Source organism: Cinclus cinclus, chromosome 3 (genome assembly GCF_963662255.1).
Source record: "Cinclus cinclus chromosome 3, bCinCin1.1, whole genome shotgun sequence".
In the NCBI taxonomy this organism is placed as follows: Eukaryota; Metazoa; Chordata; class Aves; order Passeriformes; family Cinclidae; genus Cinclus; species Cinclus cinclus.
In genome coordinates, this window is record NC_085048.1 from 40,752,859 (window position 1) to 40,776,736 (window position 23,878).

General features: G+C 34.3%; 1 protein-coding gene across 1 annotated transcript in view; it reads right to left on the minus strand.

The window, feature by feature from the left end:
- Window positions 1-23,878, minus strand: part of ASCC3 (activating signal cointegrator 1 complex subunit 3) — a 251,696-nt gene that overhangs the window by 67,959 nt on the left and 159,859 nt on the right. Inside the window, exons 17-29 of the mRNA XM_062489907.1 lie at window positions 23,599-23,718; window positions 19,517-19,681; window positions 18,617-18,703; window positions 16,231-16,407; window positions 14,003-14,228; window positions 10,077-10,231; window positions 6,265-6,363; window positions 5,631-5,799; window positions 3,564-3,784; window positions 2,104-2,189; window positions 544-710; window positions 260-405; window positions 31-151 (exon numbers count right to left, since the gene is read on the minus strand). Of these exons, the coding sequence (XP_062345891.1) occupies window positions 31-151; window positions 260-405; window positions 544-710; window positions 2,104-2,189; window positions 3,564-3,784; window positions 5,631-5,799; window positions 6,265-6,363; window positions 10,077-10,231; window positions 14,003-14,228; window positions 16,231-16,407; window positions 18,617-18,703; window positions 19,517-19,681; window positions 23,599-23,718 (1,939 nt within the window). The remainder of the gene's footprint in view (window positions 1-30; window positions 152-259; window positions 406-543; window positions 711-2,103; window positions 2,190-3,563; window positions 3,785-5,630; window positions 5,800-6,264; window positions 6,364-10,076; window positions 10,232-14,002; window positions 14,229-16,230; window positions 16,408-18,616; window positions 18,704-19,516; window positions 19,682-23,598; window positions 23,719-23,878) is intronic.

The following is a 23,878-nucleotide window of genomic DNA, read 5'->3' on the forward strand; positions in this document are numbered from 1 at the left end:
AAGGAAAAGGTCTAGGAGCTTGTTGCTTACCCTGAAAAGCAGGTTTGTTCATGCTGGCCATGCGAGGACAGTAGTGCTGGCCGGGGAAGCCCTGAATGTGCACCTCCAGGGGAACTGGGCGCACTGATGGTCGGAAGTTGAACAGACCCATCTACAAGAGAACATTTTTTTCAAGTTTAATCATGAATTATCTTACCAATTGCTATTTTGTTTTTCTGTGTGACAAATACATATCCATTTTCTAAAACTTTTTTCATACCTGATTAATGTTTAGCCAGTCAGCAAGGTCTCTGGCGTTTGCTAAAGCAGTGGATAAACCAACTACTCGTACTGGCTTCTCAGTGTGAGATGAGATAAAGTTTGTTCGAGACACAATGACTTCCAATACTGGGCCTCTCTCATCCCCTAGTAAATGAAAAGTCAATGGAAAAACAGAGAAAAAGGAAAGGCTCAGATGTCAAGAAGTATATTCACATCATAAGTAACAGCACGCTTCTTCAAATTTAGCAGTGATTCTGATCAAAAGCAGTGAAACATGCTCACCTAGAAGATGGATCTCATCTATGATGAGAATGGCAACTTTCTGAACATAGCTTCTGTTCTGCCAGCTTCTGCTGACACCATCCCACTTCTCTGGGGTAGTAACAATCAGGTCAGCTTGGGCAATAGCTCTCATATCAGGAGTCACATCTCCTGTCAATTCTACAACCCTGTAATCAAGAAGGACAGTGGCTTGGCTTTACAAAGCTTTAAAACATTTTAATGTTAAAATATTTACTCCTTAAATTCCTAAAAGAAGAAAGAAACAAAATTCAGCAAAATAATTCTGCTTATTGTCAAACACGTTTAACGTGATTTTCAAAATTGTTTTAAGTAAACAAACCTGTCTCTTTTTTCCTAGTAAATGCCATATAAATACCAAATACCATTCCTTAGTGAAACCATATAAAAAGAAGAGGATGAGTCCAAACCAACAGTTAGTTCTTCAAAATGAAGATAACATAATACTGGTATGATGCAATGTGAATCTTAACATCCTGCCACAGACAGGATGAAAGCTTTCATGGCAGCTACCAAGTTGCTGCCTGCTGTTCTGCATAGATCTCTGGTTTGAATAATGGGGCTAAACTGCTGTGTGTATTGCATTTGTTGGTGAAGGTCCATTGAGACTGGTGCAGAGATTAGCCCGAGACTACTCTTTGAAGAAGATTCTTTTGAAGCAGATTTTTTCCAATTGTTTGCAGCGCTTGCGATGACCCATCATTTTAGATGGATCCATTATGATGGGTTTTAGACTTTTCAGTGACACATTCTAAATCCAGCCGAACACCAAACAAAAATTCCTCAAAGTAATGTGCATATTGTGTTCAAGATTTTATCACAAGTAATTGTAAATTTAAAAAAAAGAAATATTACCATAAAATATTTTACCTCATTGCTGTGATAACAACAGGACTAGTATTGGTAATTTCATATACACAGAACAACATCTCTTTCTCTTGTGGCATGCTTTGAGCTTAAGTAAGGAAAAAGGCTATATTTAGAGAAGGTGAAGGCCCTAAATAATGCATCCTATGCATAAAAATTTTAATTGAGGACACAGTAATTTTGGAAAGCATCAACAGGAGTAATATATCTTATAGGTCACAAAGTAATGGATGAACTCCAAGACCTGGGAATATCAGCAGGAAATTAATGCTACCAAGGAATAAAATTATATTAATTTATATATGAAGGACATAGTGCGACTACTATACGGCTCATGCAAGTTCTGTATGTTCCTTAGGGCTGAGGTTTCTAACGAGAGCTTATTTTGTCTTACATTTTCAATTTCCAAGGATATTGTGGAGTGAAATCGGAGCTCCGTATTTTTTATACTGGCAAGCAATGAGAACGAAAATAGCTGGGTATCAAAGTGTATGCCTTTCTTAGTTCTGATCTGTCAGTGACTATTGATAGAACTTTTCAAGTACTAGAAATCTGAAGGACAGTATAAAACCAAAACCCTTTTTGAAATACTCATAAGTATTTTGAGATTTTATTCATACTCGATGAGCTGTTCTTTTGCATCTCATTTCTCAGATTAGGTAAGGAGAAACATACTTTTTACCAAGCTTTTCTTCAATCCTAACTTTCCAGTCCTCAATCCTCTCACGGACAAGTGCTTTTAAGGGTGCAATATACACTGCCTGCAAAAGAAAAGGCATAAAACTGGAAGTTAAACAAGACACCTTTATTAAAGTGTACCTACAACACATGGTATTTGTGAGATTTGACGTACTCATGATCTAGAAAATAAATAAGGTCTGAGTTCCTGAAATGACCTACAACAGGATTATGTTTAAAACAGACATAATGCCTGAAAATATTGGGCTTTTCCTGAGCAAAGCAAATAAATTCAGATAAAGAATAATTTTTTGAAATGGAAGTATTTATCACACCTTTTAAAATCAAAACCCACCTATGTAAAGAATGGGGTTTGTTTTGCCATGACTATAAAATCTGCACATTAACATTCTGGAACAGAAATAATCTGAATTTCTAGCAAGCAATATATTACCCAATTTCTAGTTACCTCATTAAATTATTAAAACATTACCAATTAAATTAAAAAAGCTGATTTTCTTAAGCAAAATGTCACAATATTTTCTCAAAGAAGCCTGCAGTGCAGACAGGAATACGCTCACATGTACAATACATATTTACTTACAGATTTATGGTTAAAATTTCTAAAGTTCTTGAACATGAAGAAACTGCTACATGAAGAGTTCACATACATTCTTTGAAATATATAGCCAGGCTTCCAGCTTTATTAAACCTTAAAAGATGTATTCCTTTGAGAACTGTCTATTTTTTATGCCTCACAGATAAGTTGAAAGTGTATGAGTGACTTGCTTACCTTACTTGGACTAACAAATTACATGAAGATATTTAAATTCAAAGATGATTAAGGAATTTATATACACAACTTCTGTTAATAGAAAGGTTATATTTTTAAAAAATTTCCCAGTCAGGTACAAAGATCTTTTTGAAAGACTTTAAAGCTAAAATGTAGTTAACTAAGACAATATGGCTAAGTCGAGATGCAGATATATATTCACTTTGAAAACAGAACTCCAAAAGGTGAGTTGTTTGACTTCTGGGGAATTTAAAACACAAGGGTAGCTGAACAGAAAATTGGCTTGTAGTAATTAATTGCAATTTATTTGTTTCAATAGTAGAGAGACTGGGCTAGTTGTATTCACATGGAAGGGAACTAATAGCTACAAAACAGTACAACTGATAATAGAAGGAAATTAAAGCAGGAAATGCTGTTAAATAAGGAAGAAAAGGAAATCCAGCATGCCCGCATGTCATTTTTGTAGATTTAAATCTAGCTGTCAACTGATTGAAATAAATAGTTGAAATAAAAGCACAATGTACATAAGGCACTACTATTTTGTATCCACATACACATAAAATTCAAAAAGTAAAATTCAGCTCCCCACAGTTTTCTTCTTGATGTTTTTGTTACTGAAAAAATGCTCACAACAAAATCATTCTAGTAAACCTATTTTACAAACCTTTGATGTGGGATACTTGTTAAAAACTCTGAAGATGGCTAATTCAGCTGCAACTGTTTTTCCAGAACCTGTAGGAGCTCCAAGAAGAACATTGCAGTCTGTGTGATAAAGGGTGTGGAATATCTGTGTCTGAATAGGGTTGAAGTGCGTGAATTTGTACAGAACTTCATATTCAGGATGTCCCAAGGCTGTGATAGGCAAAGGCTGAAGATCCAGAAGCTCTAAAACCACAAAATAATCATTAAGTGCATGACAAAAGATGCCATGACATGACATAGCTTGTTATGAAGATAAATATATTAACCAGTAATTTAGTGGAAAACAATTTACATTGAAAAATGTTTTACTTAGTATCTCATAAGACAGAGAGGACACATTTGCGTAATTGTTCACTTTGATGAAGAAAAATGAAAAGTTGTTTTTATAACTCTGAAATATTCCTGCAAGTAATTTTTAAAGTACTCTGATAGCTGTGAACCAGCTATTTGCACATATTATTTTTTTTCTTATACCTGTTTTCTTTTTACATACTTGTAGTAAATTCAAAACTCACTGTACTAGATTGTATTTATGTCCAGCTTCTTAGGATAACAGAATGTGGAGTATTTTAAGTTCAAGAGAAAAAAGACTATTTAAGAAGGAAGGATTCACTGGAGTTTCCAAGTTGATGGAGTAATACAAATCAGATGAGTACAGCTAAATTTTGCATCTTATACTTTAAATGTATAATTAAAGACATAATCTTAATAAATAAACAAACAGCTTTTCAATATATGATTCTCAATATATCTTGAGGGCATCTGCTATCCAAAGAATTAGAGATTGTGGAATTTGGAAGATGATATATATAACCAGATTGGATTTGGAATCCTACCAAATTAAGGAGACTGCAGTGATTCTGCTATGCAGATGCTTGCTTTGAAGTTTGGGTTTGGTTTTTTTTTTTGTGGCTGGAGGTCTCCTCGTCTTTTCAGGGTGCTTCACATTAAGGTATGATATGGGAGTCATAAAATCTACTGAGGCAATGATGCCTAATATTCTTCACATGCTTTTCACTGATACCTTATGGCTGTTTTATCATTCCCACTGAAACAGTGATTTCTTGGGCTCTGTTGAGGAGAAATAAGGTTTTTTTTGCCTAGCAAAGCCTCTACGTACTTCATTGTTGAGTGGGAACCAGATGGGAATTGAAATCAATTACCATAAATCCTGGAGTCTCCATAACTGGTGATGTGTAAATATCTTTCTGTTTCTTCTGAATAGTAGTCAGTGATCAGTCAATTAGATAAAAAGGTTACACATGCTTTTCCAGACAGCGTAGGTACAGTATAACAATAGCTAAACACTTCACAAACACATGTGAATTTATGCATGTCAAAGGACAACACTGTATGAGAACTGTGCATTTCTGAAGGCACTCAGCAGACTGCTAGATGAGCCAAATGTAGTTACAGAGGGAAGGTTTTTACAGAGCCATCAGGCCCAATGAATGTATAAAGAAAAAAAGAAGCAAAACACAAACATATGCTTCTGTGCCAAGTGTTAAAAAAGGAGGGGGAGGGGAAGGCCACAACTTGATGAGATGAAATGTGATGTTCAGTGCTGTAACAGTACTTGCTATGATAAACATAGCTCAGCAAAAATAGTAAAATGTCTAATATTTTCAAAATTTCAGTGTTGTTTGTTCTTTGCTGACTGCCACTTATTAGACAGTCTAAGATTATTTTTAGCCAGTCCAGAAGAAAGGTAATGCTTGCAGCACTAAGCTAAGACATACCATAACACAGAGATTTGCTTAGTTTTATATGACAGGTTCAGTTTTCCTATGGTTAATAGAGAATCTGGAGTAACTAAAAGTCTGGTATTATAATGAGATGAAACCAAAATTCCTGCATTTTGTTCAGGAATGGAAAATCTGAGAAAGCTGGAGAAGAAATATCACAAAGTGAAATTCCATAAATTTTTCTCCAGTGAAGCAGAAGTAAGAGTTTTATTGCACTATCATAAAAAAAAAAAACCCAACATGAGCAATATCAATTAAAGCAAAATGATCAAAATTGAAGTTACCTGTGTGGGGTGGATGTCTCTCTGGAAGAATCAAATGTTGAAAATTTATGATACACACAGCCTCTGCTCCTAACCATCTATCAGACACAGCTCGAATATAATATTGAGAAGGAAGAGGTTCAAAAATTGGGATTGTGAAGACCAGCAGCTGTGGTTCTTTAGTAATGACCTAATGCAAACATGTAGAGAATAATTATTGCACAGAAAAACCAGTCACTTGAAAAAGCGTAGTTTGCCTCGCTTCCAAAAGCATTGTAACACAAAACAATAAAGTATGTGTGCAGATGTTTACATCTTTATAAAATATTTTACTGCCTGCAATGAATTCTTTTTCTGTTGCCTTCAAAAGATAAAAATAACACTGGCTCTTCATCTTCTTCTTTAACAGATGAAACCATTACAGTCTTTCTATATCAGCTGAAAAGAACTGTCCCAGCAAAGGAGGAAGAGAAAAAAGGACATTTGAGCATAGAAAACCTTGTGGAAGTCCAAGCTGGTCAAGTACATCTGAATGTGAAAGCTGTACTGCTGATTTGAAAATCTGCTTTGGTCAAAACACTGTTTGACCTGACAAATCCACATCTCACTAACTTTGTTTCTGTCTTGCTATGAGATTCTGAATGAAGTCCATTACCTGTTTCTTTTGAATGATGAAGTACTCTGAATGATAAATGTGATCATTAGTAGGGTCTTCTACCCAAATCCACCAGGGCTCTCCAACACTGCCGTGTACCTTTATGAGTAGAAAAGATAGCTGTTTTAGTTTTAACAAGATTCTCTAGGTTTGCTAGAAATAGTGGATGCATTTCTGAATGACATAGGCTCATAAAGGAATTCAGAAGTACAGAAATCAGAAGTAAGAGAAAAATAACATTTTTAATTAGATCAGTCTGCCTAAAGATTGTGCTTCAATAAGGGTTTGCTTAAGGTACATGTAATATAAATGGACAGGATACAAATGCAACTGAAGGTAGTACCTCAGTTTATAAATTTACTTAACCCCAAGGGTTCCCTCTAGGCTCCTAGGAAAGAACATGTTGTTTTTATTACTCCCTGTGCTCTTGCCTTTGGGTTCTGTATAGAGGACTGTCATTTGCAACTGTCTGCTCATTTTTCAGTCAAAAACATACTCTCATGAAAAAAATGCACACTGAATTGTGACATTCCTCTATCTCATCCCCTCTCTAGAAAGATACAGAAAGTGCATTCAGAAGGCTGCAGTGTGGCCATTGTTACAGGTGAAGTGAGAAGAACATGAATAGAGCCATCACCTGATGATTACCCTGCCATCTGGCAACATGTCTTTTTAAACGTAGATTTTTGTTTGTTTTGTTGTGTACCTTACTTTGCAATGCCAGCAATTATAGCTAGGTATGATGTTAAATTAAGATTTTTTTTTGTTTCTTTGTCAGAATAAATAACCTTTGTCAATGTACATACAAGCATTTAACTTAAATATCTCGGAAAATAAGAAAAATGCATACTAAAGGAGCATGGAAGACATACTATTAAATGAATGCAGATTTCTGGTGTTTCTGGTGAGGACTGTGATAAGCTGTAAAACCAGGAGATAAAAAAAATGTTGGAATTTTTCCTAAACTTAATAGAGAAAAAGACAAAGTGCATAGTTGCTTCTAATGGCAATTTTAATGCTCCAGGAATCTGGTATTGATTCACATAGCACACATTATTTTCAGCATAATTCATTACCGTGTCTGTGTCAGAAACAGTCTTTACTGGTTTGTGAAGTCAAAACTAGGCACAAAGACTAAAACTAAGGTGCTTTTCTTTCTTTTTTACCACAATTGCACAATAGACAAATAGATGGACACTCATTCACTTTTATTACATTTGAATTTCACTAGCAGCTTCATTGGGGAACTGAAGCAGTGAAACTGAAATGACACGCAGGTGACATTTTGAAAAGTGACAGTGAGACTTATTTCATCAAGGTTTAGGAGCATTTTAAAGAGATAAGAAGAATTAAGTAAGGCAATTAAGTTCAAAGCTCAGAAATTTTATTATTAACTAGCAATTACCGATTTTGTACCTAATTTCGGAAAGTCCTATATAAAAAAAAAAACAACTGCATGGAGGAAGTGGGACAATCTGGGAACAGGAAACTCAACATCTTCTCCAGTAATGAATCTCAAGAACTCTGGAGAGCTCTTGAGAACTGGGACATACCTGTATTTTGGGCAACCATCACCCTAAAACTATATGTCTGATCTATGACTCAGTTAATGAATACTACTTGCATTATTCTGCATTTCTGCTGGACTCCTCCTGGATGCATTAAGGCTTAATTAGTCTGTCTGGGTATGTTTATAGTCCTTTGCTTCTAACAATAGAATAAAAATCTGGGATTTGGCTCACATGCTTTTGCTGAATTTAAGGGCTCCCTTTACTTAAAACTAAAGATCAAGTTGATGTCATATCTCACAACTACAAAAACATCTCTTCTTCCTCTTGTAACATAAAACACAAAGTTTGTGATGGGATCATTATACAATTAATTGTCCAGGTAATGGAACTATCTTAAAACCACAAAATATTAGTCAAGTTAGCTATTTCAGCTAAGCATGGTATTTAAAGTTTTCATAACTGGTTTTATTTGATTACTGCAATTCTTCATAATGAATTTTTTAGCAACTGAATTTTGTACGAATTACAGGTACACTGGTAAGTTTCTACAGCCATCTTCTGAGAAGCTTGTTAAAATAATGTGATGATAGAGAAGCACTTTCAGAATGTCTGTGCTTGAATTTGAGACAGTTATTAATTTTCAGAGACTATTAAAATTTAACAGATTTAGTTATGTAATGTAATAGAAGCTCCATTTAGTGAAAAAAGAGGAAAATCAACACCATATTACAGAAATAAAAAAAACCAAACCAACAAAATAACAACAACAACAAAAAAAAAACAAAAAAACTTTTCACTTTTCCAAGTTTTTATGATCACCAACAAACAAATTCACATAAAAACATCTCCATAAACTTAATTGATAAAACAATCATAACGTTTCCAAAGCAATCATCAGAAAGACTGTATAAAGGGGTCATGGTAAAAAATAGACTTGTGACAAAATTTTGCTCTAAATTTAGAAGTTCAGAACAAAACAACAGTATAATTTTGTGTGGATCCCTTTTCAACCCGTGAAGATATAGAACCTAGGTGTTTTTAGCAAAACCTAACAATGGACTGAGAACTTTGTATTAAGAAAAAGTTTAATATGAAGAACAGTGATTTCTTTTTCTTTAGCAGATTACAGGTAAAGTGAATGAAAGACTGAACAATAAAATCTTCTTTCAATCTTAAAAAGTAATGCTTCATCTTCCTTCTGAAGTATTGCACATAAATAAGGCAAAGAAAAAATCATGTTATAATTAATGTTAGGAATCCATTCAAATATTTCTTCAATAAATCTAGGTGGCAAGCAAAATCATACTTTCTATATTTTGATTGCTAATCTCCCATTTATAAGATAACTTGGTGGAACTTCCCCAAGAAAATAAAACAATTTCCATCAGGGAAAATAAATCCTAAATGAATTTAGATATTTGTGGAATAAACCTCTCATTTACTTATGATTAAGGTAAAATTGTGATTGAAGGGATGTTAAAATTAATTTTTAATAAAAGAACAAATACTTAATATCCACATTTCAAAATAATTTATTTAAGCATAAATCTCGTAAGTCTGAAAGAAGAAAATTGTATTTGCCCATGGAGGTATCTTTTTTTTCCTGTAGAAAGTTTCAGAAGTAACAGCAACAATACAATGCCCCCATGTGGACATTTATGTTTCATTTAGATTTATCTTAAATATATTTCTAATGAACAGATTCTGAATCAAAGGATGTGTCTATAGCTAAATGCGCAACTGGTACAACTCCCTTCATATAAATTTACACTATAAAATACAGATGAACATAATTGCAAACATATCTCAGTTTTTTTGTTCAGACAAGTCCTATCACAAAAAGGCACTGATATTATGAATGCACATTTGTGAAGCCAGGAGGAACAGTAGAACCTGGCGTACATGAACTACATTTCAAAGCTTTTTTGTGTTTGACATTCATTCATAGTTCAGAGAGCCATTCATGTCTCCCTTTCTATTGCTTCTCCTTTCTGGGCACATAACTCTAATCTGTAGGTGACTACTGTGAATATTCAGAATTAAGCATTTGCCTCAACATGTTATACACAGCCCAATCTTACAAGGATTAACAGAAATGAAAAGATGATCTTTGCCTGCTTTCTTCAGAAAAAGTTGTAAAGGTCATCCCATTCCTATTATCAAATTTGCTTTTTAGCTAAAATAAATACTTTTTTTTTTTTTTTTTTTAATCCAAACAGCTATGGTCTCCCAGCGACCATCTCCTTTACTGAAGCTAAACTAATGCTTGTCATCTTGCCTCCTCTTCCCTCTTTTTTTTACCTGGTCGTTCCACGTGAAGTCGGGAGCGATGTTCAGCCGAACCCGGAGCACTGTGCGGGTGATTGGCTGGATCGTTGCTTCCATTATGATGGAGGGTATTTGATGGACACACTGTTTTACCTTTAACCCAATTTTCACATGATGCAGCATATGACCTGCCAAGAAAACATTAGGTGTAACGAATTTGCATTTCCAGGAAAAAGCATGCAACTCTGACTTTCAAATAGGCTTTTAGAGAGAAGTATTACTGCTTGCCTGTTTTGCTGCTGGGTACGTAAATGTCTGACTCTCTTGACCTGGCATGTCTGAATATTTTGTAATACTTAACTTGAATTAGCAATTTAGAGCCTTGAAAAATCAGTATTAACCCCCTTGTTGGCTATAACTAAGGGGTTAAAATAACTATTAAGAATTCACACTGAAAACATTACGTCAAGCTAGTTCCCTCTCCTTCACTGACTTTTTGACCAGGCTCTTACCAAGCTACATAGTTCTTTTTCAGAGCACAAATACCAACTTTTTATGGTAAACTTTGCAATGTAAACTTCTACAATTTCTGTTGTAGTGATTCAAAGCAGGCAGAATGCTTTTCAAAAAACTGAACAAAGGTACTTAGTAGGTTAAAAATGCACATAAGTAAACATCTCACAGCAGCTCTGATCTGTCAGAATATACCAGTGTGTCACTGAGACAAAGGAAAAATTAAATGTTGCAATTTTTTATTTATTTTCTATTGTAATCATGTTAACTAAGGAAATAAAGTAATTTTATTTATTTAGAAAAATGTCCTACTTGCATTTTACAGCTCAAATCTCCGTTACCTTGCTCTTAATTTTGAATATAATACAAAGTATGTAGCAGTAATTTCTTTTTTTACTGAAATTATTTCACCTACTGTCTTATTTAGGGAAGATATGGCTTATTTACTGTATTTTCAGTGAAGTTGTTAATGTAATTATGTCGAGCATATTTTAGATTTTAATTGTGATGGTCATAAATATTCCCTGTAAAAATCTACCTTACCAATTGCTACTGATATTTTCTGGTATCATTATGTGGTTCTGTGCATACTTACCCATTTTAAAAAACATTAATTTTTTTTTTTAGGTGAGAAGTCCTATTATTTGCATTATGTGCAAAGTGAAAAGGTGATACAAACCTTTTCTTGCAATTACAAGACATTTATGAGCATAGCATCTTGAAATTGCAATTTTTTTTTAAATTGATACTGACTTTCCCTATTCAGCATTTCTTATTTAACAAACTGGCAGATAGATTTGTCTCACACAGGTGATTATACTCTGAAGTAATGAATGGTGACCTTGCTTGAGAATCAAACCCCTAACCAAAAGTTTTAAAACCTATTTAATGAGTTTAATTTGCAGTCAGCAAAAGAATTGCACCTCCAACAAGTCAGTTATTAAAAACCAAACCCCTTATGTTGGTACACTGATGATATATGCAGCGTTACAGCGTACTTGCACTGTGATTAGCTTTTGCAGTTAAAGGTAAAACTTCAGAAATCATGTTAAATAAGGCAGATGAGAAATACTCAAAGATATGACTCAAAAAAACCTATGTAGTAAGTATACTTTTTCATGGCAAAAATAATTTTCTTTATCACAATATGTGAGGTGAACTGTGTACAGGGCAGCACAGTTAGGTGCTACGGGAAAACAAGGCTGCTCTCCAAACTTCTAAAAAATATGATAAAACTCTCTCTCTCTAAGCCTTCTCTTTTTTTTTTTTTAAGTAGTCACATTATGAGAAACCATCAATGACATTTAAGAAAAATTAAAGCCCTCTGAACAAAAGCTGACTAAGAAAATAGGCATGTCTATTAAAAAAAGGAATAAATTTTGCTTATTCTAAACCATTTTGTCATCTGCATTCTGAAAACAAAGGGACTGTTTATCTCAGCTAACAGAGTGATTTCCTGGCTTTCTGGAAACTCCATGGTTCCATTGCAGTAGCTCATAGATTGGTGTTGATCAGTTCATAGTACCCTGGAATCCAGGATCTATGCACACAACATGCTCTACACCCATCTGATGCTTTCATCTCCCATGGGCTGAGCTAGCCAGCTAGCTCCTGTCTTTGTTACTCTATCTCCAAGGTCTCAATAACATTTAAAAATCAAGAAACACTAAGACTGAAACTAGCCCTGCGGAGTAAGAAAAATGGCAGTACCTGGAAGTTGTGCTTTTTCTCATTTCAGCATGGCTTAGAATTCGAAATAAAAATAAAGTGGCTTCCTTCACATGCCTCAGAAAGTGAGGCCAGGCAGGAGGAAGTGTGCCAAGAAACTACTTCACAGAGATACACAGATCAACTTTCTTTGATATTTATAAGGCTGAAGAACATGAAATATCATTATGCATGGTCAGCAGTGACCTATTTTCAAAGTCAAACCCCACGTCTCATCTACTTTCAAACTAAGTTAATATAAACCAAAACTAGACAAATTGCAGGTATATATAGATACATTTCCATCTTGTCAATACTGGTTCCAATACATTGAAGGAAGCAAAACTGGCTTTGTATTTTCACACAAAATTTCCTGCTTTTCTCAAGGGAGGATATGGGGAGAAAGAACAATAAGAAAAACCCAACCCAAACCAAACCAACCAAACAAACAAAAAAACCCACCTCAAAATGAAAACAGCTCCACATAACCAACCAACAACAACGAAATAAAAAACCCCATTAATACAATTAATGGAAAAGAACACTAAGCTCTAAAAGACATCACAAATGCACAGAAAATTAACAGATGTGAATTAAAAGTCCTATAGCACTTCTGAACAAAAAATGAAGATGCTAGCAATAAATAAAAATAATAAACAAAATAAGAAAAATAAATAAATAAAATGCTATGCTTTTAATACATTTAATATTACTATATTAAAATGCAGTTAAAGTAGGCACCTAGAATTTTGTCAGTCTTTTGGTTTAACTTATTAAATGATAATATAGCCTCTAATTCTGCAAACTTTTACCTATTTATTTAACCTTTTCCTGCTTAGATTAGGCACATAACAAAGTTTTCTAAACTAGGAACGTAGCTCTCCTGCAAGTGCAAGAAATATTAAGTTAGACATGACAGCTTCTAAGCAGTGAGTATGAATGGCATTTTTATTCCAAATTAGATTTTTGAAAAAATGCCAGTTTGTTTATTAACAGGTTGGCAATAGCAGGTGGAAATGAAGTTCAAATGAAAAAAAATACACCAAGGAAAAAGAAATGCATTACAAGTGAATTTTTTTTCGACTTCAACCAGCTGGTGGGCAGTTTATGCACAACAGTTTATACAGACTTACTAGAAATTGTCATTATGTCTATCAGTAGGCTTGTGGATTTTCTCATTATTGGACTGTCAAATCCTTTTAAAAATTCCATTAAGGTTTTGTTGCAGTGACACCAGTGACAATGAATTCTCCAGGTTCAATGAAAATTAATGCAGTCTTTCAGAAGGCCATTTACTGATAGCATACCTGGATGTAATAATCTGGTTTTATTCTTTTTCACTTTAATAGTTAAAAAAAAAGCCATATTGTGCCAACTGGCAAAAGTAAACATATGCCTTTTATAGTAATGTGCCATGTAAGGTGAAGAGAAAGGGAAGCACACAGGTCAACATAAATATGTATATATATGCATATGCATAAATACTTATCAGTAGACATCTCCTTTCCATTTGTGTTCTGTGACTATCACGGGCTGGCCTTATCCTCAGAGCTGTGCCATTTCACAAGCTGTGCAGAGTGGAAAAAACCTTCCTTATTGGACAAACCATATTAATATGTGGTATGTGGCTACATAGCTTCCAGACCAGAGTGGGAATACTGATGCATGGCTCAGATTTAATTCTTACTAGCCCATTGGTTTCTAACAGTTTAAGCAGAGCAGCCTTGCTGGTTTCTCACCTATTTCATCTTTTCTCATGTCCTTCATCTTGTCTATAGTGAGATTCTTCTCTTCCAGCTTGGAGAGGACGGATGGTGGCAACACTGAGAACTGCCTCAGAGGGCTCACCCAGCCCCACAGCCGCTTGTCAATGACTTTGCTGAGATTCAGTAGCCGATATGTCATGGCAGGCCAACGTTTCCTCAGGGCAATCTCAAAAAGTGCTCGAACAATACGAGCTGCATTCTGGAAAGTGAAAAAGGGGAAAAACAAAAAGAAAGCAAAACTGTTGTAATTCTCTCAATATTCTTTGTAAAATGAAAAGGAGCCCATAGACTCATCTTTGACAAACCATAACAATAGATTTTTCTTTTCAAAATGATTTCATACATTTTTGAAAACTATTTTTTTTCCACCACTGTCTAGTGGCAGAACTACCTCACGGCTGCATTCTGAAATTATGAAAAGAAACATGTGCAACCAATTAAAATTGTAGTGTCAGGTCTGCCATAGAACTTTGATCACAGTTATGCTAACATTATGGAGCTATAAATTTATTGTGCATCAATTACTTCTGAAGCAAATTCTCTTAATGTACCCCTCCATATAAGAGACACCCACACATTCACTTTATATGGAAATTCAAGTTTTGCTCTTTTCCAGTTTATGCTTCTATAATAGCATCCCATTTCACACTGAACTTCACAACATTTGCACAGAAACCTAACAGTAGTGACTTTAAAAAAGTATTTTACTATATTCTGAGAATAGTGCATAATCAAACTGTACAAATGTGCTTTGGACTTGGAAAAATAATTATTAGCATAAGTTTGAATGAGGTCACTCTTATCCTGAAAACTTAAGTTATGATATTCCTTTCATAAACTTTTCAAGCTGTATTATGAAGCTATGCTTCTTTTTTTTCTATTATCATTTTTTTTCCTACCAATACTATGTCTGGATTAGGAATTATGTTCTTGATTCATTGAATAGAATATAATCATTCCCTACTGGCTCTGCTATGCCAACAGGAATAAAAAGTAGAAAATAATTTGGTTGTGATAGGAAGCATATGTTACTTAAGAAGCACATTCCTCTTACTTAGAAAGGTTGAATAATTTTCTTAATAGTCACTATCCAAATAAAAAAAAAAAAAATCACACTTTGTAGCACTGATTCCACAACTACAGTTTATAGAGATCTGAGAGGATCACGTTGCCTCACTAATCATGCTGTAAATGAGACAGACAAATAAAGGCAATTGCCTTGAAAGCAAAGATGATTTTGAAAATGATTTTGCTGTGCAAGTACCACAATTTTTTGATCTGCACGATCGATTCTGCATTTTCTTATTTATACCCATACGTGCTAGAATATACAAACATTTCTGAAAACGGTTATGCTACTATGAAAGTGTTGCTAAAGACCGAGTATAATTTTGAATATTTAAATCGAATCTTTAATACAAATTAAATGCAACTTCTAGATTAATTCTTTCCAAAGCAGTTTTATGAGGACGAGACAAAAAACAATTCCATGCAATATATATTCACTGACAGTTAACAAAAACAAAAAAGAAGAGTGAGAGAGAGACTGCTAAAAGGTACAACTTTTTGGGGTCACAGTTGCCTAAATAGATCCGTGTCATGTCCCTGTATGTACATGCCTGTGTGATAACTAAACATGCTGTGTTGCAATCAACCCTTTAGGTGTCCAATGAAGCCAACAAACAAATACATAGGCTGGTACGTAAATCTGCACGTTTCTTCTAGATTACATCTAGCAACAGAATTACAATAGCACATCTTTCATGAGTAAACTGAGGTATGTGAATCAAACACATATTATTTTTGCAGAATGAAGTATAAAAACACACAAAGCATAAAATATATTCCAACAATTTTGCACATTTAGAAGAAAACCCTGAAATTTAGAGAATATAAGTTCTGTGCAATCACAGTGAGGGCAACTAAATATAATAAGACTACATGGGTACTGCAAAAAGAAAAGGACATTCATAACTAACAAAAACTGCGTTAGTCTCCCAAGGTAACCTCTGGCAAAATCTTTCTACTCAAGTATTATAGCTGATATGCATGCACAAACACAAAGCTCTGATTTTCAAATACACTTGCAGAAGAATTTACAAAAAAGATGCAGATCAGGGTCTACTTGTGCAATTGTAAATATTTGGGGGAATTAAAATAGCAGAAGACAGCAACAAATATGTAGAAAATACTATTTTTACCTGTGCAACATATGCAGAATCCGAAATAAGGGAGAAGCTGTCCATCTCCCCTCTGCTAATGTATGTTTGAAGGAGGATATTAATTTTTCCATAATTGTTTTCCACACCTCCCGGAGCAGGAAGTTCACAGAAATCATTTAGTAAGGTATCAAGCTCTTCTATTTCTTCTTCTCTTACCTAAAACACAATTATACATTATGAAGAGGCTGAAGCAATTTGATAAAAAATTTTACACTGAAATCAAATTTTCCTTATAAAACAGTTATGTTACTTTTAAATGAAGTCTCTAGTTTTAAGGAGAAAAAAAAGAAGGAAAAAAGCAGTAAATCTGTATCTTCCACAATGTAGCTAATAGACCATAATTGAAACTATCTTAATAGAGACACAATTACATTTTGTTATTCATCACCATCTATTAAGGTTGCCATTGACATACAAAAATTTGATATGCCACAAAAATTGAATCTTGTGACCTTGCCATCCTTCATCTGATGAGATTTTTATTTTTTATTTGACCAGAGTAGAACTTCTGTCCATCTGGATTAGGGCAATCTTGAATTAACATTTAATGTACTCATTATAGTTACACAGTTTGCATGTGGTATAATACATTTTAAAACTCAAAACTGTGAAGTACTATGATTCATCATATTAAAAATTTTCACTGTTAATAAGATTAAGGTCTTAATATGAGTAAAGAAATATTAGTATCTATGGTTTGAATAATGCATAACATTTCACATTCTAAATGATGACCCTTACATGGCAAAACTAGCATAAATCTACATATCCTTTGAGTTACTGATAGTCTGTTAGTGTAAAACTTATTTAAAGAGGGTAAATGTTTGGTCCCTGCAGGGAACCATCTGAAAGTAATTTTCATTTGGACCTGACTACCTGACATACAAAAGACCCTAAGACAATTGGGTTAAAATCCCCAGCTTTCTAGTCACTAGTCCCACAGGAAAGAAAGACACGAAGTACAGAATCACCACAGATTAGTTTTCAGGGGAATATTATGCTTTGCTTACAACAGCATTTTTGATAATTTTTTTTTTCTGCTCTTGCACAGTGTAGTACAGGTTTAATCCAGATCTGTATTTCAGCTAATGAGTGAGTTACATATCTCAAAATTCAGAATTTTTAGAGGCATTATGGAAACATGATTAATTTAGCAAAAGTCACAATTTCTATCACACAGAAGGGCAAATCCTGAGTTATTCTTGTGAAAACCAGTTATTTTTTTTAACATTGAGAGCTGCACAGCAAAATAATCACAAAAATCTGGAAAGAACAGTGCACTGATACCGTAGCATATAAATCTCAGAAAGTAAACCAGAAAAACTGTGCTTTAGTCAAGAAGCATCACTATTAACTTTATTACAAATACAGAAACATATCACATCATACTTTCCATATGCTTTCCTTTTAAATATTAAATTACACCGAATTTAGACCTAGTCAAGCAATATCACTATCATAAAAAAACCCCTTCTAGCTTGGAAAATGTTCCATGTATGACTGTGAAACCTCACTGCTTATTATCTTCTATAATAGAAGAGATTACAGCAAAATAGAATTTCTCCATTAGATAAAGAGATGGTAATACCCAGACAATGTGTGCAAATATGTAAATATGTAGATGGTGAGGGATTCACACTGCCAGCTCGCAGAGCCAGGTGAATGAGAGCCAGCTCTGATCTGCAAGTTGTATAATTGTAGTAAAATGGCAATGAGCCCAAGCTAACAAACCCTGTGGAGTCTGGCTCGTACCTCTGTGAGATGGGAGCATGGGCAAACAAGCTCGTGCCAGCTTGGAATGTACTGCCTTGTGTCCTACCCACATGGGAGGCAAAAAGGGAGGTTGGAATTGAACCGAGTGCAACAGAACAGTAATCTTCTAGCCCGCATAAAATGTGTTATGACAGCTTTCTAGATTTCAGATTTGAATTTATGAGAATTTATCATTCTGCCAATCTAATATTGTTCTCTGCAGAAAATACATCAGAGTTCACTTCAGTGAGTTCTGCCTCCTTCTCGATAGAGCAAACTGTTGAAGGAGACATCCAATAATGCTTGAAACTTCAAACAGAAAAACCATCTCATGCCAAGGCACACTATTCAAATGGACACATAGCTTCACCTGTTAATAACTGAAGAGCTGAAAAGTTCTTAAAAGGATTTAAAAGAATTACTCAAAGATCCATAACTAGTTATTAAATGTGCACTGCAGTTCAATCTGAACATATAAATTTGAGTGACAGCATATTATGTTTACTTAGAAAACATTTTATAATGGTGTTTAGCATTTAACAAAACTTGTGTCTGTAAACAAAACTTATGGAGTAAGCACTAGAGAAGTGTCTAGTTTCAAAACGTCCTTTACCTTTATCTGTTCAAACTCTTCAGCCTTTGATACTATAGCAAGAATATCGCCTTCGGTTTTATGGGCATCAAACAATTCATTGAAAGTCTATTTAAAATAAAAAGAATTGATTTGTCACTGAAAATAAAAAAATACACATATAGCAGGAAACAAAGAAATCTTTGTTTTAAACTCTTAGCCAAGAGTTTAAAAGGCATACAAGGCCAAAATGCAAGTAATTGGAAGACCAGGGTGATGCAATTTAAACAGGAACAGATTCCATAATGACTTTTCAGCAGTTTCAGAAAAACAGTCCCTCCCAGTGCTTTGGCCACCCCAAAACCAAGAGAAATGCAATGTGGCCATTTAAAAAAAAAGTCTAGGCCATATATAGCTGAATAAATATGTGAGACTAATTATGCACCATGACAGTAAACAGTTAAAAATTATTAATGCTGAGTCTTCAGTTTTTATTCAAGAAAAACACTTATTTGCTAAAAAAGAAAATGTTTTAAGATGAATGTGTACATCACAGTGCTAAAAGTAGTTCAAGGTGTCAACATGACAGGACTTTCTCCCACTGAAGGTCATCCATTATCAGACACTACACTACAATGTACTATCATGTACTAATGGTTGCACACACCATGAATATCAAAATGTTTCTTACATTTCTTCTAACAGAAGTCAAAAACACTATAGAAATTTCAAATCTCACTTCACACTGAGTCTAATTTTTCAGTATTGCTTGGTATTTACTTTCTTTCTTTTTCCAATTTCTTCTCCCCCCATTTCAGTAAATATGATTTGAAAATACAGTGAACAAATCAGCTACATATTCTTCAATATCTTACAACTGTTTTGGGCATATGTTAAAAAAGAAGGAAAAAAACCCTCCAGAAATAGGATGTCATCTTTTACCTCTATAGTATTGTATTTAATATAGTAGTGGCTGGCAGTTCTGCCTAAATCTGTTGAAGAAAAAAAGCCAGTCCGTTCTTCAAAGCGAATCATGCGGGCTTTGTCCAGTTTTCTGCCAACTTCAATAACCAATTGTTCTCTGTGCTTTTCTAGAACTGGATCCATCTAGACATGAAACACATACATTTATTTGCATAAAAGACGTGTTCAATAAATAATTTCCTTGAGATTACCCATTCACACAAAGTCAAAAATCTGATAAAAGGAAGGTACAGTTATTAAGTAATGATTTTCTTGAGATCTCACTACTAACAATTATATTGATGTTACTGACCAAAACCTGGACAAAATAGTCAGAATAAAATTTCTTTTACAATTATTTGGGACTATCAGTACAATGGAGACCTGTGTTATTTATGAAACAGCAGCAGGATTATGAAACAAATTTATATTGAAATTTTTGAAAGATGTTTTAATAACATATTCTTTATTAAATTATCATTACTGTATCATTTCACAAGAACATGCCATCTTATGGCACCTTCTGTTTTTGAAAATGGCTGAAGATATACATAAATGGCTGAAGATATTCCTGTGTAGTTGACATGAGGATGGCTTTAATTGCACTGATAATAGATTAAGCTTCAAATTGCATGGCTTAAATGTATCCTAGCAAAAAACTTTAACACCCCCAAAAGCTTTTGGTATGTTCTTTGGGATATTCTAATTAGCAAGTTACAGATGTACAGTAACATCCACATTAAAAGCACCCCAAGGAGCTTCCTGTGTCCAACATCACTTCTATTCATATCAAAGTTCAGGAACTTGGACATTTTGTCCAAGTAATAATGAACATTATCTCCTTAGTATATAAAAGGCACTGACCAGGGAGAGTGAAAAAGGATTCATAGCTATGTTAACCTTCCAGTATATGTGCACCTGAGATATAATGGTTATGATATAAGGCTGTAATTAGACAAGCAATCATTAGTTGAAAAAAACTGAAACACTGTTCTAGTCCACAGGTAGTATTCTTATTTCAGGGCTCATATATAGTTCAGATTTCTTACAGAATAAATCATACCAACCCTCTTGGTAAATCCGAAACAGAGATACATTACCAAGACAGCAAGAAGGAGCAGGCTTCAAGAACTGTTATGCCTTGGTTTGCTCTGGCTTTCCCTGGGCCAGGATTCAGTTTCACCTTTGTGCAGAAGCACATCTCACTGAAGCTGCAGACAAACGTAGTCATCTCCACAAAGCAGCTGCGAGACTCGTTCCTAATATTCCATGTTTGCCAGTTACCCTGAAGCTGTTTCTCCTTAGTTATGGCTTGCCTTAGTTTCAAGTCAAAAGCTAAGATGGCAAAGGTCTAGACTTCTTTTCTCAATAGTAAGTCATGCATTGAGGTCAGATTTCAGAGCAGAGTTGGTCAAAAAAAAGTGATCTAGATGCCAGATGTTCAACATTTCTTAAAACTATTGTGGGGAAAAATTTTTAAAAATATCAAAATTACTCCCTACTTCCTTGTCCAAAGTATCTGCCAAACTTGTGCCTTACATAAAAGATAAAGCTGAAACAGCACACCAATATTTTTTGCAGCATTTTAACATTAAAGGAAAGGTCACCAACTTGAAAAAGCTGTGAAACAATATTTGAGTTTAGAGAACCCATGGTTAGCACCCTTCTTGCTGAACTTGCATAATTAGAAATTCTCAGAATAAAGGATGCAGCCTAGAACAGCTTTAAGCCATTCTCTCTAAAATGAGCCTTGGCATGTCCACAGTAAAAAACTGAGCAGGTCTGGAGTATGCATATGGAAATTTAAGAATGGATGATAAAGTACAATACTATTTATGATAAAGTACATTACTATCCACAGTTTTCTCTGACTTACTGAGAGAGATGTTGGGCACAAGCTCCTTTAATTTTTATATCTAAACATAATTTTTATGGTGATAAAAAAGCTCTGCATAACTGTGGGAACACCAAAAAGTGGAACCAAAAAGAGAAGAAAATAGACACAGGAGTTTATTTAATCCAGGCACCTTTTCATTGGAACCCCAGAAGCATAAGAAAATGCCTGTAATTCATCCTACAGGCTTCACTAATAAACATTTGCATTTGCTCCACTTTTTCCTTTCTTTGTTTTCTCTTGCTGGTCATCATTAATTTTGGCCATTTTTATGAATCAGTAAAACACATTATTGGCATTTCTGGCAAACAACTTTAAAAATTACAAATCAAAGCAGTGGACCTGCAGTAGCCAGCTCCTGGGTGTAGCCCAGAAAAATCCTGGAGACAACACACTGGCTACCAAAGATGTGCACCCTGTTGTGTGGGTGCCCTAAGGTAATTACTGGATGTGGTGAGCACCAGTGGAAAGGGAATAGGGAATGAGCTTGCATGATCTCAGTCTCATCAAACAGCTAGGAAAGGTGATCCACGAGGCATATAGCAATTCTGAAGGGATAACACCGACAGCAAAAACAGACATAGAAATTGGCATTCTGCAACATTACTAAAATATACTAAGACACCAATTATGAAAATCGGATACCTATACCCAGAATGGTCTAACTGACCAAAGCTTTGGTTATACCTGCATCTGGCACTATGGCATCCATATACTCTCTATCACACATAAGCTTTGATGTTTAAAACTGGTTTATCTAGAAAACATTTGCATTGGGTTTGCTCCTTCATGAATGGGTAACACTTCACATTGACATAATTTGTTACTGCCTTAACTCAAAAATATGAATGCCTAGTATTAGCACATCAAATAAAAAGAAGCAGAAAGAAGTTCAGTGGAGGAATATAAGAAGTGCTGGCAATCCTCACTTTCTCAGCTAAGTAGAAACACTAGAGCAGGGGGGAGGGGAGAAACTCCTGTTCATTATTTTTAAAATTTGGAAGTATTTCTGTTAGTGTTTTATTGCTTTTTAAACACTTCTTATCACCATGGTTACATTTCTTTTTAGTGTAAAATTTGATAGTGAAACAAAAATAAATCTATATTAATAAGACAACAACATTCTTTTCACTAGCAAATCAAGTTTTGCTTCTCATTTATCTGTGGCTTTACGATCTGTGTTATATACTGTTATACTAACATATGGAAATGTACTATATGGCTTTTTATAGAAAAGAAATTTGAGATGACTAGTGGTCTAAAAGTGTCTGCAGAAGCTTCGTTAAGCAATAGCACATCTATTTCCACTGCAGTTTCCACTATCAGAGACAAAAAAGATCAAAACCTGTTTGCTGACATATACCTCTACATGCCACCATGACCTAACAAACTGCTGCCCACAATGTCAAAATAAATTACGAATTCACAAAACGACTCTTGACATGAAATAAACTGCAGTTACCATACAGTTGTGAGTTTGACTTGCATTAGGCTCAATTAACTAACTATGTTAACATTAAATTCTTATAAACAGCTGTACAAAGGAAAAGACGATAATATTTAGATAATCTGTACACTGTTAATATTCCTAAAAATTGCAGATAATGGAAAATACTTGTAAAAAAAACCCTTATGTAAACGTGCTGATTCATATCACAGCAGGGAATGTTTATAAATAAACAAAAAAAATTCCAAACAAATTAATAAAAAATCTTATAATTAATATGTTACATGAAGGAAAATATCACCCAGTTAAAAACTGTATTTTATAGTTTATAAAATAAGATGCCAGGAAACATTCTACAGCAAAAGTTGACGGGGTGAGGGGGACTCATGCAACTCAAAAATGCGTTGCTCTATCATTTATATCAAGTCTACAGAACTGAAACACTGAAAACAGTCTAAGTTACAGTAACTATATGATAAGAAGGAATGGTGTCCTTTGGAGCATAACTTGACTGGTTAAAACGTATTTTTATGTGAACAGAAGGGGCCTCATAATTCAGTGTTAAAAACACTCTGCTACACAGAATATCTTCCTTTTTTAAACACTTTAAAAGAATTGCTGATGTCAGGTTAAGTAGAAATAGCAAATATTTATCCTCACATCAGGGAAGGATTAGAGACTGAGAACAGGTTACAGATTTTTTTAAAATGCATTTTATACCTGATAAGCTTTGTGACTGATGCCATATACTAATGGATTTGCTCTCATCCGTACATAAAGATAAGTGTAACTTATCCACTTTACTGCTTCTTCCACATTAGTTACCGTGCCAAGAGCAATCTGGAAATAGGAGAAGAGACAAAATTAAGTATATATGTTACAGCTGTACATAAGCACTTGGCTGAAAACACAGAATTCAGAGTATTAGCTCATTATTAAAGAAAGTGTTGGCATATTTCCAACTTAAATAATTTTGAAATAGTAAAAAAAAAATAACTTC